This window comes from Monodelphis domestica, chromosome 2 (assembly GCF_027887165.1).
Source record: "Monodelphis domestica isolate mMonDom1 chromosome 2, mMonDom1.pri, whole genome shotgun sequence".
NCBI classification, from domain to species: domain Eukaryota; kingdom Metazoa; phylum Chordata; class Mammalia; order Didelphimorphia; family Didelphidae; genus Monodelphis; species Monodelphis domestica.
Genome location: NC_077228.1, coordinates 405,140,538 through 405,156,723, shown reverse-complemented (window position 1 = coordinate 405,156,723; position 16,186 = coordinate 405,140,538). Strand labels below are relative to the sequence as shown.

General features: G+C 37.4%; 1 protein-coding gene across 4 annotated transcripts in view; it reads left to right on the top strand.

Annotated features, from left to right (window-relative positions):
* Positions 1–2,687: 2,687 nt before the first annotated feature.
* The window catches only part of MED23 (mediator complex subunit 23), a 69,059-nt gene continuing 55,560 nt past the window's right edge, over positions 2,688–16,186 (top strand). For 2 of the 4 annotated variants that reach the window (XM_001380351.5, XM_056818792.1), the window contains exons 1-5: positions 2,700–2,990; positions 4,808–4,839; positions 5,016–5,103; positions 7,931–8,055; positions 9,723–9,834. In XM_001380351.5, the coding sequence (XP_001380388.2) occupies positions 2,943–2,990; positions 4,808–4,839; positions 5,016–5,103; positions 7,931–8,055; positions 9,723–9,834 (405 nt within the window). In that variant the 5' untranslated portion in view covers positions 2,700–2,942. Of the gene's footprint in view, positions 2,991–4,807; positions 4,840–5,015; positions 5,104–7,930; positions 8,056–9,722; positions 9,835–16,186 lie in introns of all 4 variants that reach the window. The other 2 variants (XM_003340484.4, XM_056818793.1) reach the window with 2 other exon arrangements.

Genomic DNA, 16,186 nt, shown 5'->3' with positions numbered 1-16,186 from the left:
TTCTCTCATAATTCTCATTTCTTTTTTTAAAACCACTGGGGGTGGGGGAAGCTGGGTTGAGAGCCAGGACCAGAGATGGGAAATTCTAGGTTCAGATCTGGCCTCAGACAAGTCCTAGCTTTTGTGACTGATTAAATCATTTAACTCCCATTGCCTAACCCTTACCACCTTTCTGTCTTGGAGCAACATTGATTCTGAGATAGAAGGTAAGGTTTTTTTTTTTTTTAATAAATAAATAAAAACCACTGTCAGGGCAGTATGTTGTGGTTTTATGATTTACTTAAAATCCACAGGGTCTTCTGTCTTATCAAGTGTTGAATCTTTTCTACTTTGTTTTGTGGTATTTATTCATAGGTGTCATAACACATTAACTAGATCTGTAGGCCATATTTCTTTCTGCTATAAATGTTCTCCCTGTTTATTTTTCTGCCTGTACTCAAGGTCTTTGAGTTTTCTTCAAGAGATTTTTGGTAACTTCAGGGTTTTTTCCTCTTGATTTCTACTATTGCTCACTGCTTTTCCTCTAATGGTGGTTTCCCTGGGATCTGAATATCAAAATGGATAATTCATAGTTCACCAGCCTAGGTCTCTGCCTCAAGTGACTTTAAGAAGACAGACCTGGGCCCAGGTGGAAGCTAGGCTCTTTCCCTCAGACTTAATGAGTTGTCACACAGATCCCCACATAGTGCCCAGTTCTCTCTGTTTCTCAGTTCTCTGGCCCAGCATTGTCTTTGAAACCCAGACTGATATTCATCAACTGGAATTTGGATCTCTGGGGAATCTGGGAGGAGTTAGGAGGAAGTGGAGGAGGTCAGATGTGGGGTTGAGCTTCTATTTCGAGCCTAAACATGTGTCTTGCCCATTTTCCTCCATTCTGTGGCCCTCCTGCAGAGATCTCTTTTGCAGCATAGAATACAGCTGTAGTAGTAGCTCTCAAGACCTCAGCATATTTCTACAATTTAGAACTTGGATTTCCAGAACCCTGGAAAGAGGGAGGTGGGACCAGGTGTGGTTTGCTTTTCCTTGCAAGTCTATGGATTAGTCAGTTAATGCAGCCTTGTTGCCAATAAGTAGGTGGGTTGTTCTCTGTAAGCCCCAATTAGGTATTACTTCAAGTAGTTTTTTAAACTTTATTTTGTATTCCTGGTATTCTAGATCATGGAGAAAGCTAAAGTTGTTAACTTTGACACCTTATTTGTTTTGCAGAGGTTTAGTAGGTAGTGAAGATCAGAGCAAATATCTAATCCATCATTTTGTTGGTTGTGTGATCCAGAAATAACTATTTTAATGTAATTACTTTTTGCTTTTTTTTTTCTTCCAGGTTGTCCCTTCATTTCTGTATTTGCCTTCTCAGTTATCTTCCTCTTTTTTTTTGGTGAGCCTTGCTACTACAGTAGATTCAAGTGTTCCTATTCTGCCAAATTATTTGTGCTCTTTAGTCCATACATTTTGCCTTAGAAATTCTCATTTCTCTTTTAAACCATCCAGAAGATTCATACCCTCTTTACAATCCAATGTGTCCTCTGTCTGACTCAACAGGGACTAATTTCTTTTCCTTTTCCTTATTCATTGATGCCTGAACTCATTCACTAGATCTAGAAACTATATTTCCTACTGCTATTAATAAATGATAATTTCCTACTGCTAATAAATAAATTAATTAAAATGCTAATACATTACCTGTTGCTTAATTAATCTGCATGGGCTCAAAGTTTTGAGACTTTCTCCTTGCTGAGATCTTTGGCGATTTCTTTCTCTTTTCGTCCTTTATTTTCCCCTATCTTTCACTTTCTAACTTCCTTTCCTCTGATGGTAGCTTCTACTGGGGCTGGTTTTCAAAGTCCCTCTGGCTTCTTCCACATAGGTTTACAGGATTGGTCTCTGCCTCAAATGACTTCTGGAAGAACAGAAATAACTGAATCTGAATGCTAGGCTCTTTTAGGCTTAGTAGAGTGTCACTTAGACAGACAAACATACACACACCTCCCATGTCCATTTCTTTTACTCTTCAGCAACAGAAAGAGCTGCCATGCCATTGAAGGCTGATCAGATTTCTGTCATTAGGAATTTGGATCTTCTTGGCACTGAAAGGAAGACATGGGGTTTGTAACATTTAGCTCTTTTATAAACACGAATATGTGTCTTCCCTTGCCCTCCGGCCACACTGTTAAATTTCTGTCTTTTAGAGTTGGGATCCGGAAGAGACTACTGAACAACAAATTCCTAACTGAAGGTCCAGCTCGCTATTCGCTGTCACCCGGCTGCCCAATATCAACTTAAAAAAAAAAAAGATAAAATTCATTGTGAAAATTAACATCACACAAAAGTGCATTACAAACAATGAAGTAACAGAAACGACAATCAACAAACACTTTTTATGCCTTTACTAAGTGCCAGACACAGTGCTAAGTGTTGGGGATACAAAGAAAATGTGCAAACTGTTTTCCATTCTCTAAAATAGAATGAAAACTATTCCATAAGAGATTGTGGTTGGGGTGGGCACGATTCATAAAAAGATCTGGGAGGAAGGGTTTCATAGCAAGAAAGCAAGTTACCAAGCACACTGAAAGATAGGGAAAGACAGTGGCTTTTGGGGGCGGAGGTTCTTAGGGGCGGGGTGGAGGAGCCTTTGCATGATTGGCTAGGAGCGCTCGCCGCGCCTCTCCCTTGCCTCCCGGAAGTGCCCGGTCGTTGGCTCACGGCTCCGCCCGGCGTTTCCGGGAAGAGAGCGAGCGAGCTGTCCCTTCTGAGCCGCGCTGGGTACCCGGCTGTGCGGGGTCTCGCCCAGCGTTCGGCGCCGAGGGAGGGGCCCAGGCGCGCGGCGCCGCGAGCTTGGCGGCGTCCACGCTCCAGCCGGACCTCCCGTAGCTGCCACAGCGGAGCCCGAGCCGCGATCCGAAAAGGAGGACTGTGGGCCTGGCCCTGTCGCCCTGGCCGCCGCCATGGTGCAGATGGAGACGCAGCTGCAGAGCATTTTCGAGGAGGTTGTGGTGAGTCCAGAGCCGGCTCCCGCTGGCCGCGGGGTGCAGGCCAGCAGCTCGAAGGGAGAAGGGCATAGAAGGTGCTGTTCCCTCCTTTGGAATCGATAAGGGACTTCTGGGCTCCTGGCCTGATATTCCACAAGCATTGATTAAGTACTTACTGTGTGCCAGGCACTAGGATACAAAGAAAAGCAAAAATCGGCCCGGTCCTCTAGGAAACTACACTCAGATTGGGGAGTCAGCATGCAAACAACCATCCACACGCAAGATATTTTGGCCAGATGATAGGGAATCACCGAAGGAAGTTGCTAGCAGTAACAGGAAAGGCTTCTTGCAAAAGGTAGAATTTGAGTTGAATCTTAAAGGAAATCTGAAGGCTAGAGGAAGAAGTGAGAGCATGCCAATCATGGGGCACAGCTTTGGCAAAGGCATAGAGTCTGGAGATAAAATATTGTATGTGAGAACTAGCAAGAAGCCCAGTGTCTCCAAATTGAAGAGTGTGTAGAAAGGGAATGACAAAGGAGACTGGAAAGAAGGGGCAGAATTGTGAAGGGTTGTTTTGTTTTATTGTTTGTTTGTTTTTCATGGCAAGCATAAGATTTTACATTTGATCCTAGACTTCTAGGTGGGAATAAGATTCATTATGTCAAATTAAATTATTGCAGTTCGTTTTAATGTCTTCAAAGCTAAACAATAGCTTTTGGGTAAAAATTTGGAAGACCAGAGGCAATTTGCTTGGGAACCACTAGAGTTTGAGTTGAGAGATAATATAGTTAGATCTTCTTGGTGCTTAGAACTGAGCACAGTACTCCAGACTCATATGAGGTTTGAGAAGGACAGAGTTGGATGGGTTTTTCACCTCATTTTGAAAGCTTAGTCCCTCTTAATGCAATCTAAAATCCCATGAGCCTTTTTGGCTTCCACTCACTGTTGACTCATTGTATTGGGCTCATAGTTTACCAAAACCCTTAGACTATTTTTCAGAACAAAATCTGAGGCAGTCCCAACTGATGCTGAGAGCAGCTGAGGGGTCAGACTGATGACAGGTATTTGGAATTGTCAAGCATGCTCTGAACTAAGGTTGCTGAGCCTCAATGGGAGCTTTTACCACTTTTTACTTATAACACTAAGAGATGAGGTCTTCCTTTCTGGGAAAAAGGCAGTAGGCCACATCCTGGAGCATAGTTTAAGAAACAAATCATTGGCCTTTCCACCAACCTCAGTCACTATGAATTCTTCATTCTCAGATGATCTCCCTACTCCCCTCTACCTCTTTAATTCCTTGTCCTTCAAAGCTCAGCTCAAGGGCCACATCCTATATAAGGCCTTGCCTGTTCTTTTCAGTTATTAGTATTAACCATCCTTCCAAGTTACTTTGTATTTGTTCATATTTTTCATATGATCATGTTCATAGAGTGAGAAGGAACTTTAGAGGCATCTAATCAAGGCCTCTTATTTTATAGATAAACTGAGTCCCAACAAAGGTAACTGACTTGCTTGGGGTCACAATGCTGTTTCCTCTGGTAGAATAGAATGTAAGCAAATTGAGAACAGATACTATTTCATTTATTTCTTTGTATACATAGTACTTGACCAAAAAATGTAGTAGGTGCATAATAAATGCTTGTTGATCAGTTGATTATTCACTCTAAACTAGTTTTTGTCCTTTATTTTTTTAAAAAGGTTCAATTTCACCAAACCTGACAGAAATTAAGAACTGTAATTTGTTGAAAGTCACACAATAATTAAGAATATAAGAGCTCAGACAAACTTGGAATACATTTGAGCCCACTTAAGATTTAATAGGGTATTTGTTTATTTTACAGAAAACAGAAATAATAGAAGAGGCATTTCCAGGGTAAGTATAATGAAAGATAAATCCAGTTTTTTCCCCCTTTTTTCCTTCTCTTGTTTCATGTCATTCTGAATATACTGTAACCAGAATTGATTTTGGTAGATAATGAGGAGCTTGTCCAAGGTTACTTTTGATTATGATGACGATTGTTGGATGATGACAATATTTTCTTTCTTTAGCATGTTTATGGATACGCCAGAAGATGAAAAAACAAAACTTATAAGCTGCTTGGGAGCTTTCAGACAGTTTTGGGGTAGCCTTTCTCAGGTGAGCACTAAAGTTAAAATAATCTCATATGTAATATTGTGATTTTAAAATATTTTTACATGTGCTAGCTATTTGATCCTTACAAGCACTGTGAGGGTGAAGTGAATAGGATGAGATTCCACTATTTCTTTTAAACTTCATTTAGCAGATGAGAAAGCAGTCCCAGAAAGGTAAAGTTACTTGTTCAAAACTAGGAAGGCAGGTCTAAAATTCCTGTACATTTTATAATATTGTTGTGATATAACCAACTCTCCATATTGTTTTTAAAGCATCAAGGAATGGGGTGTCTATAAACAAATGCAATCCATTCTTGTATTTAAACATGTTTTGGTGGTAATAAGTAGGAATAAGATTCATCATTTCAAACTAAACAATTGCACCTCATTTTAATGACTTCCAAATCTGTACTATACCTTTCCTATAAAACTTTGGAAGACCAAGGAGACAGTTTACAATTTATAGCATAGAAAGCCAAGCATCCTTTTCCGTTTCCTTGCATTCAGAAACATCAGGAGTCAACAGTGCCATAAGTAAAGATTTTTGTACCAAGAATACAAAAGATAGTAAAAACTCCTTTAGTTGGGAAATGAGGGAAGACAGGAAGAACACTGATGGATGTAGAATCAGGGGTTCACCTGTATGGATTATCTACAGAATCATATCCACCTCAAAAGGTAGGAGACTTGGCTTCTAATACTAGCTTTGCCTTGTATTAACTGTATGATGGGTAAATCACTTGTTCGCTCCAAACCTCAGTTTCATCTTTAAAATAATAGGTTTGAATTGGATCAGGGTTTGTTAGCCTAGGGCCTGTGAACTTGTCTTTGAAAAAATATTTTTATGTATATTTTCATAATTTTGTATTTTATTTTTATGTCTAAAACATTTGGAGGGGGGGGTGCCAGGGGCTTTACTAGACTGCCAGAGGGGGTCATAACAAAAATATTAAGACTTTAAGACCTGGAATAGACGATTTCTAATATCTGTTTGTCATTCTTAACATTCTGTCTGTTTAGCCACTGATTTCCCCCACTATATATGTATGCATACAAATTTAGCTAATTTTCTCCCAATAAGAACTTATAAATGATAATGGATTGTATTTATGAAAAAAAGAGAAAACAAGAATTAGCAAGGTATGTCATGAGACAGGATAGTATATGGGAAATAGTAGCAACCTAAGTTTTATTTCTTATACTCCCAAATGGCTCATAAATACTTGTATAACTTGTATTTATGAATAATTTATGAATAAACCATTAGTCTCTTTGTTTTTTTTTTTAAGTTCTTCATCTCTAAAACTAGGCATGACAAACTTCTTCCTATCTACCTTCTTGTTAAAACTATAAGCAATACATAACAAAGGCTTTTTGTCCTAGAATCAGCCAATTACAGAGGGCAACAGATTGATGCCACAGTCATAGGGGTATTCCACAAAAGATAGCAATGTAGAGGTGTAGGAAGAAATAGTTTTCATCTACTACTGCCCTCCCACTAAGGAGGCAAACATCCCCCTCTTCCTACAATTTGACACAATTAAAAAAAAACAGGTTGTTTTCCTCCCAAGCTGAGACCAGGAGCAGGTACTCAATTTTTAAAGGATAGGGCTCTGTGAGCAAATCTATGGCACACATGCTGGAGGTGGCTGCTCCCTTCCCCTCTCCATGCATGTCTGAGAACATTTCTCACATAACCTGCCCTTCTGCTCAGCAGCTCAGTGGGAATGCTTCCTCCCTCTCCTGTCTGGGATAAGGTTCAGGGCTCACATGCAGCATGAGGGTTGCAGCTTGGGCACTTGGTCTCTAAAAATTTTGCCATCACTGGGTTAGGGTGTTACCTTACCAATAAGTAGCAGGCTTGAGATTGGAGAATTAAGGTTGAGGAAAAAGACAAGTTTGGACCTAGAAGACCTGTCAATCAGGGACATCCTAGTGCCTGACTGCCTATGGGATAGAGGAACAATCTGTTGTAATGCCCCATTCCTACCGTAATACCCTCCCCTCTGTCAGTATAAAGGTGGGGCAAAACTATTTAACCTAGGTCTTTTGTTAGGCAGAGCTGAAACTGGGAATTGTGCATTTGTGGAAGAGACAAGAAATGCATTCCCACCTGGGTGGGATGAAACTCTGGGAAATTAATTGGATTTGGAATCCGGGAGCTCACTACTATCTATCAATAGTTAGCATCCAATTCAAAAGCACCTATTAAACACCTGCTATATGAAAAGCACTATACTTGGTGCCAGAATACAAAGACTTAACAAAAAAACAGCCACAGACACTAAAGATTATTGAAACTACAAAACATTCTCTTGTCCCTGTCCTTTTCTGTGATGAAAATAATCTTGTATTTGCAGGGAAAGTTTAGCCTGATCACTGTTATGTCTTGCCCAACTTTAAAGTAGTAATTATCCTTCAACTCTATTCATTTTTCTTTCTTAAACATAACATAAACTCTCAAAGAATCGATCAAAATAGCACATCATGAAAAAAATATCCTGTTATTTTAAGAAAAAAAGGGATGGTTGTCATAGGTGCATACCACTTCTCTTTGTTTTACTCTGCTCCAAGTATTTCTTTTTCTTTGCTGGTTTTCAACAGAAAAACTAAATGAGGGCCCTGTCTCCCACAGACCAAGAGGATAGGTCCCATATAATTTGTTATAATTGAATCTTCTAATACCTTAATAATTAAAAAGTACATTTGGATTTTTTATCTTATGCTTTATCTTTTTATCTTGATTAATTTTTTTAATCCTTAGAGCTGGATATTTCAAGGATTTATGGACCATTAGTAAATTATAACTAAATATTTGTGTTCTTTTCCAGGAATCTCATGAACAGTGCGTTCAGTGGATTGTTCGGTTCATTCATAGCCAGCATAGCCCTAAGAGAATATCTTTTCTCTATGACTGCCTAGCAATGGCAGTGGAAACTGGTCTTCTTCCACCCAGGTCTGTCTAATACTAAGAAAGAACAATCCAGGATGCCTTTGCCTAGATTGATACTTATTATTGATGACGTAGTATAAAGGATTTGGGTGGGAAATATAAAAAAAAAATGAATGTTGTGTTTTCTGCACAATGATGAAAGTAAAACTCAGTTACCAGAGGAAAGAAACCATTAACAAAGGCCTTCATCTAGGGCCACAGTTAGTAATGACACAGCCATCCCAGTTTCGTCATATAGAGTTCAATTTCATTGCTAGGAAACATTGCTCAGTGCCCTAAAAACTGTGACTATCTTATGCACATAAGGGATATCACTCTAAAAATTTCTTAGCAGAATGAATTTATTTCTGCATCAGTGATGCTAATCACTTTACAGGACACCAGCATTCGATTTTCAGGTGTCACCATTTTTATAACTTGAGTTTTTGTAAATTCCTATGATTAAAATCTTAAAGTTCTACTCTACATTTATATGAGAGTAAAATGTTTTGTAGAAATTGTTTCACAGAAACCTTTAAAAAGCCACTATCATACAATTAAGTTAAAACACTTTGTAAAAAGTAATTACTAAATTAAAATTTTCCATTAGTATACCATTAAATTTGAGCTGTTCACTATAACAGTTGGAATGAGAGCTCTCTGAATTCTAGGAGTTTAAAAATGAGAGGGGAAACTTCATCAGTTTCACCTAAACATTTCAATACCTTTATTTATTTGTTTATTTATTTATTTATTTAGCACATAACCTTTAGAAAAGAGTGATTATGTAATGTGATGGTCACAGTGGTGAGGGGGAATAAAAGAAAATTGAAAACAGGTTCTTTATAGCTGGCTCAAAGCAAAAGTGGGATTCTGTGGCCTTTCAGGTCTCCATTTAATCAATGGTGGAGCAAATCCTTGGATTTGAGGAGTGATGTGTTACCTTTCTCTTTTTGTCAATCAGTTAAGTATTTGTTAAATACTTTGATCTTAAGCTCACAGTATGGTTTATATTTGAGATCTCCTGTTTTTGAAGAGTTCCAAGATGATGATTGATGGATGCAAAGTATAACTGCTACTAGTTCTCTTTGCTTTTTGGAATCTGTTAGCTCAGTAATTGTTTTAGAAGAATGGCAGTTTGAGATTGGGATATTTCCTCATTTACTCAATGTGAGCTAACAAAAGAGTTATAGAAGTTTTTATCTATGACCTGGGTTTGAATTTTCCTAAGGAAAATTTTAAATTTTTAAAATTTTAAATCGGCTAGAGTTGCTTTGAGTTGTTCTCTCAAGTAAGAAATCAAAGCTTAGGTATTTTTTCATCTTTGAATCTCTACTGATTCCATAGGGAGAACAGAATGCCAATATACAAAGATTGTCTAATAATTGGGGGGGGGGATTTTTTTATAAATGCTTGTATGCATGTATATATTTTGTGACAAGAAATAATGAAATGATTCAATTACATTTCCTTTGAGGGAAGACAGTTCTTGTAGTTATACAATTCTAGGGAGCAAACATATTCCAGTACACATAATAAGAAGAGATTGTAGAAATTGCAAGTCTAAAATGATGAAATGAACAATAGTAGTCATGATAGACCTTACAACATCTATAGCCTTTCTTTATTTTAGATGTCTTGTATCTTAAAATATATAAATCTGTCTTAAAACTGGAACTTCTTTTCTATAGGATGGTTTGCGAATCCCTGATAAACTCTGACACACTTGAATGGGAAAGAACCCAACTTTGGGCATTGACATTTAAACTGGTTCGGAAAATAATTGGTGGTGTGGATTATAAGGTAATATAATTTTAAGGTAGTTTTTGGATAAAGTGATTTTTGCTTTTTGAAGTGATAAGGATTTTTAATGTGGATATTTCATTCTCAGTGACTTTAAGATTATATGGTAGTTTATTTTCTAATTTCCTTAAGGGGGACTCTAAAAAAAAATCATTAAATTTTCAAACTGAGAGCAAAAGCATGTCATGATTGTTGCGCCTTATAATTTTTTTTTTTAGACCAGTAGAGAGTACAAAAATCTATAATGCCTGTTATGCTCCCACTGTCTTTGATCTTACGATCTACAATTTTCACAATTCTGGAAAGGGCTTTGTCACCTTAGAATCTTCAACAGGGTATGCATTGATGTTTTTGTTAACTTAGTTATAAAAAAGTAGAAAAGTGTTTGAGTTCTTTTTGTGCCAACCCGCTTTAATACTGTCAATTTATCATCAAGCATTTATTCATTGCTTTCTCTGTGCCAGACACTGAATAGTCACTGGATGATAAAAACACAAAAATAAAATAAACCTACACTTTAAAGAGTTTATGATGATTTGGAGCAGAAAACAAGTCTTTAAATAAGTATGTAGAGAATATATACAAAAACACAAGGTGGATTTTAGAGGAAGACAAAAGAACTGGGTAGATCAGGAAAGGCTTAATATAGAAAGTGATAGTTGAACTGAGTCTTAAAAAAAGCAAGAGGTTCTAGGAGGGAACATAACAGGGGAATGCATTCCAGGTCTAGGATACAGCCAGTATGAAGGCATGAAGAGAGGAGATGTTCTGGTTGAGTATTTGCAAAAAGACCAATTTGGCTAAAATGTAGAATGTGGAAAGAAATAATGTAAAATAAAATTAGCCTTTTGTAGTCAGGGACCAATTGTGAAGGGCTTGAAATGCCAAGAGAGGTGTGTTCATACTTGATCTTAGAAGCTGTAAGTAGTTTCTGGAGTTTATTGGGTGGCAGAGTGGCATGGTCAGACCTTTGCTTTAGGAAAATCACTTTGGCAGCTTTGTGGAGGATGATTGATGACTGAGGGGGGGTGGGGTGGGAAGGAATGGATAAATCAATCAGGGGACCTGTCAAGAGACTTTGCAGTAGTAAAGAGGGCCCTATGACTATGAGTAGAGGAAATGGATAGGGAAGGAGGAAGGAAGGAAGAAAAAAAGGAAGAAATTATTAAGTGTCCAATATGTGCCACTGTTAAATTACTTGCCCAGAGTCACACAACTACTAAGTGTCTAAGGCTGGATTTGAACTCTAGTCTTCCCAGTACTATATAACTTAGCTGGATGTGAAAGATATTGTGGACATAGAAGTAACAAAACTTGATAATTGAATGAATATGTATGTAGGGTGAGGGAAAATAAAGAGTTGGGTTCATTTCGAGATTTCAAACCTGGTTGACTTGAAAGATGGTAATGCCCTTGACAGAAAAAGGAAATGTGAAACTAAAGTGTATTTTTAAATAAAAGATAATGAATTTTGACTTGGACATGGTGAGTTTGAGGTGCTTAAAAGGCATCTTTTTTGAAATACCCAATTTTTTTTTTATGAAAGTCTGGAGCTCAAGAGAAAAACGAGGACTAAATAAATATATATAAATAGCTTGGGGAGTCATCAGAATAGTGATTACATTATATACATGTGAGATAATTAAGCCACTAAGTGAAAAATATAAGGAGAAAAGAAAAAGGCATGTTTTTTGAAATATCTAATTTTGTTGATGCAAGACTAGAGCTCAAGAAAAAAACTAGAGCTGGATAAATAGTTCTGAGAGTCATCAGTATAGTTATTACATTTTAAACCCATGTGAGCTAATTAGGTCACCAAGTGAAAGGTATAGAAAGAGAAAAAAAACATCTTGGACAGAATTTTAGGAATTCTGTACTGTGATTTGGGAAAGTTTTAAGAAGAAAAGTCCTGCTTATAATTGAGTTTGTATAATTGGAGAAAGCCAACATCGGCTCGAATCATCCTGAGAACAATTACAGAGCAAATGAACAAGCACAAGATGTGATTAAAATAAAAAATTGATAATTCTTTTGACTTATTCTAGTTTCTTTATTCTAATTTCTCTCAAATACTTTCTTTCCTTAGATAATTTGAGAGAAAGAGTAAATAGAGTATAATCAAGAAAAAGTTTCTTTTAGGTAAATTTTGTACCAAGCCATCATTTATTAAGTGCCTTGCATATCACGGACAAGGAATATGAGCCCAAAGAAGGCGAAGAAGGTTTCTTGTGAGGAGAACAGAGTAGGCAAAAGCAACGAACAAGAAAACTCAAATTTGTTCATAGAGGATGAATTGTTTCTGTTTTGGCTCCTTTTTTTCTTTTCTTTTTTTTTTCTCCTTGACCTGGGAACTCGAACTTGGCTTTAAGATTCCTGGAAATTTTCATTTTGAGATCTCTTTCAGAAGGTGATTGGTAGATTTTTTCAATTTCTACTTTGCCCTTTGGTTTTTGGATATCAGGGAAGTTTTTTTCCTTGATAATTTCTTCCTTCCTTCCTTCCTTCCTTCCTTCCTTCCTTCATTCCTTCCTTCCATCCTTCCTTCCTTCCCTCCTTCCCTCCTTTCTTCATTCCTTTCTTCTTTCCTCCCTTCTTTCCTTCCCTCCTTCCCTCCTTCCTTCACTGCCTCTCCCTCCCTCCCTCCCTCCCTTCCTCCCTTCCATCTTGGAGTCAATACTGTGTATTAGCTCCAAGGCAAAAAGAGTGGTGAGGGCTAGGCAATGGGGGTTAAGTGATTCACCCAGGGTCACACAGCTGGGAAGTGTCTGAGGCCAGATTTGAACCTAGGACCTCCCATCCCTAGGTCTGACTCTCAATCCACTGAGCCACCCAGCTGCACCCCCTCTTGATAATTTCTTGAAAGATGATGTCTAGTCTCTTTGTTTATCATGTCTTTCAGATAGTCAACTAATTCTTAACTTATTTCTCCTTGATCTGTTGTATAGTTCTTTGTTTTTCCAGTGAGATATTTCATATTCATTCTTTTGATTTTATTTTATTGTTCCTTGATGTCTGATGGAATCATTAGCTATTTGTCCGATTCTATTTTTTAAAGAGTTCTTTGCTTTGGTGAATTTTTGTAATCTTTTTCTATTTGGTCAGTTCTGCTTTTTAAGTTCTTCTCTTTTTGTGTCTCTTTTACCATTTGATCTATTTTGTTTTTAAAGTATTATTTTCATCAGTATTTTTAATAATCTTCTTTACCAAGTTGTTGACTCTATTTTCTTTGATTTTCTTGCATTATGTTCATTTCTTTTCCAATCTCTCTTGTATTTTATTTTTTAAAGCCTTTTTGAACTCTCTAGGAATTCTTTTTGGGCCTGAGACCAATTCACATTTTTCTTTAGAGACTTTGGATGCAGCAGTTTTGATTTTGTTGTCTTCTGAGTTTGTGTTTTGATCTTCTTTGTCACCATAGTAATTTTTCCGAGATCAGATTATTTTTGTTGTTGTTTGCCATTTTTCCATTCTATTTCTTTTTTTAAATTTTATGATATTTTATTTGATCATTTCCAAGCATTATTCATTAAAGACAAAGATCATTTACTATTCCTCCCCCTCACCCCCCTCACCCCCCATAGCCAACGCATGATTCCACTGGGTATCACATGTGTTCTTGATTCGAACCCATTGCCATGTTGTTAGTATTTGCATTAGAGTGTTCGTTTAGAGTCTCTCCTCTGTCATGTCCCCTCAACCGCTGTAGTCAGGCAGTTGCTTTTCCTCGGTGTTTCTACTCCCACAGTTTGTCCTCTGCTTATGAATAGTGTTTTTTCTCCTAGATCCCTGCAGATTGTTCAGGGACATTACACTGCCACTAATGGAGAAGTCCATTACATTCGATTATACCACAGTGTATTAGTCTCTGTGTACAATGTTCTCCTGGTTCTGCTCCTCTCACTCTGCATCACTTCCTGGAGGTCGTTCCAGTCTCCATGGAATTCCTCCACTTTATTATTCCTTTGAGCACAATAGTATTCCATCACCAACATATACCACAATTTGTTCAGCCATTCCCCAATTGATGGGCATCCCCTCGTTTTCCAATTTTTGGCCACCACAAAGAGCGCAGCTATGAATATTCTTGTACAAGTATTTTTCCCCATTATCTCTTTGGGATACAGACCCAGCAGTGCTATAAAAGGGTAGACATTCTTTTATTGCCCTTTGGGCATAGTTCCAAATGCCCTCCAGAATGGTTGGATCAGTTCACAACTCCACCAGCAATGCATTAATGTCCCAACTTTGCCACATCCCCTCCAGCATTCACTTCTTTCCTCTGCTGTCATGTTAGCCAATCTGCTAGGTGTGAGGTGATACCTCAGAGTTGTTTTGATTTGCATCTCTCTGATTATAAGAGATTTAGAACACTTCTTCATGTGCTTATTAATAGTTTTGATTTCTTTATCTGAAAACTGCCTATCCATGTCCCTTGCCCATTTATCAATTGGAGAATGGCTTGGTTTTTTGTACAATTGATTTAGCTCTTTATAAATTTGAGTAATTAAACCTTTGTCAGAGGTTTCTATGAAGATTTTTTCCCAATTTGTTGTTTCCCTTCTGATTTTAGTTACATTGGTTTTGTTTGTACAAAAGCTTTTTAATTTGATGTAGTTGAAATTATTTATTTTACATTTTGTGATTCTTTCTATGTCTTGCTTGGTTTTAAAGTCTTTCCCCTCCCAAAGGTCTGACATGTATACTATTCTGTGTTTACCCAATTTACTTATGGTTTCCTTCTTTATGTTTAAGTCATTCACCCATTTTGAATTTATCTTGGTGTAGGGTGTGAGGTGTTGATCAATTCCTAATCTCTCCCACACTGTCTTCCAATTTTCCCAGCAGTTTTTATCGAATAGTGGATTTTTGTCCCAAAAGCTGGGATCTTTGGGTTTATCGTATACTGTCTTGCTGAGGTCGCTTGCCCCCAGTCTATTCCACAGATCCTCCTTTCTGTCTCTTAGCCAGTACCAAATTGTTTTGATGACTGCTGCTTTGTAATATAGTTTGAGGTCTGGGACTGCAAAGCCCCCATCATTTGTGGTTTTTTTTCATTATTTCCCTGGATCCTTGATCTTTTGTTATTCCAAATGAACTTTGTTATGGTTTTTTCTAAATCAGTAAAGAAATTTTTTGGTAGTTCAATGGGTATGGCACTAAATAGATAAATAAGTTTTGGTAGGATGGTCATTTTTATTATATTGGCTCGTCCTATCCATGAGCAGTTAATGTTTTTCCAATTGCTCAAGTCTAGTTTTAGTTGTGTGGAGAGTGTTTTGTAGTTGTGTTCATATAGTTCCTGTGTTTGTCTCGGGAGGTAGATTCCTAGGTATTTTATTTTGTCTAAGGTGATTTTGAATGGGATTTCTCTTTCTAGTTTTTGCTGCTGAGCTGTGTTGGAGATATATAGAAATGCTGATGACTTATGTGGGTTTATTTTGTATCCTGCAACTTTGCTAAAGTTGTTGATTATTACAATTAGCTTTTTGGTTGAATCTCTAGGATTCTTTAAGTAGACCATCATGTCATCTGCAAAGAGTGATAACTTGGTCTCCTCCTTGCCTATTTTGATGCCTTCAATTTCTTTTTCTTCTCTAATTGCTACTGCTAGTGTTTCTAGTACAATGTGAAATAATAGAGGTGATAATGGGCATCCTTGTTTCACTCCTGATCTTATTGGGAATGCATCTAGTTTATCCCCATTGCAGATGATATTAGCTGATGGTTTTAGATATATACTGTTTATTATTTTTAGGAACGACCTTTCTATTCCTATGCTTTCTAGTGTTTTTAATAGGAATGGGTGTTGTATTTTATCAAAGGCTTTTTCTGTGTCTATTGAGATAATCATGTGGTTCTTGTTGGTTTGCTTGTTGATGTGTTCAGTTATGTGGTTGGTTTTCCTAATATTGAACCAGCCCTGCATCCCTGGTATAAATCCTACTTGATCATGGTGGATGATCCTTCTGATCACTTGCTGGAGTCTTTTTGCTAGTATCCTATTTAAGATTTTTGCATCTATATTCATTAGGGAGATTGGTCTATAGTTTTCTTTCTCTGTTTTTGACCTGCCTGGTTTTGGAATCAGTACCATGTTTGTGTCATAAAAGGAGTTTGGTAGAACTCCCTCTTTGCTTATTATGTCAAATAGTTTGTATTGTATTGGGATTAATTGTTCTCTGAATGTTTGATAGAATTCACTTGTGAATCCGTCGGGCCCTGGGGATTTTTTCTTAGGGAGTTCTTTGATGGCTTGTTGGATTTCATTTTCTGATACTGGATTATTTAAGAATTCTATTTCTTCTTCTGTTAGTCTAGGCAGTTTGTATTTTTGTATATATTCATCCATATC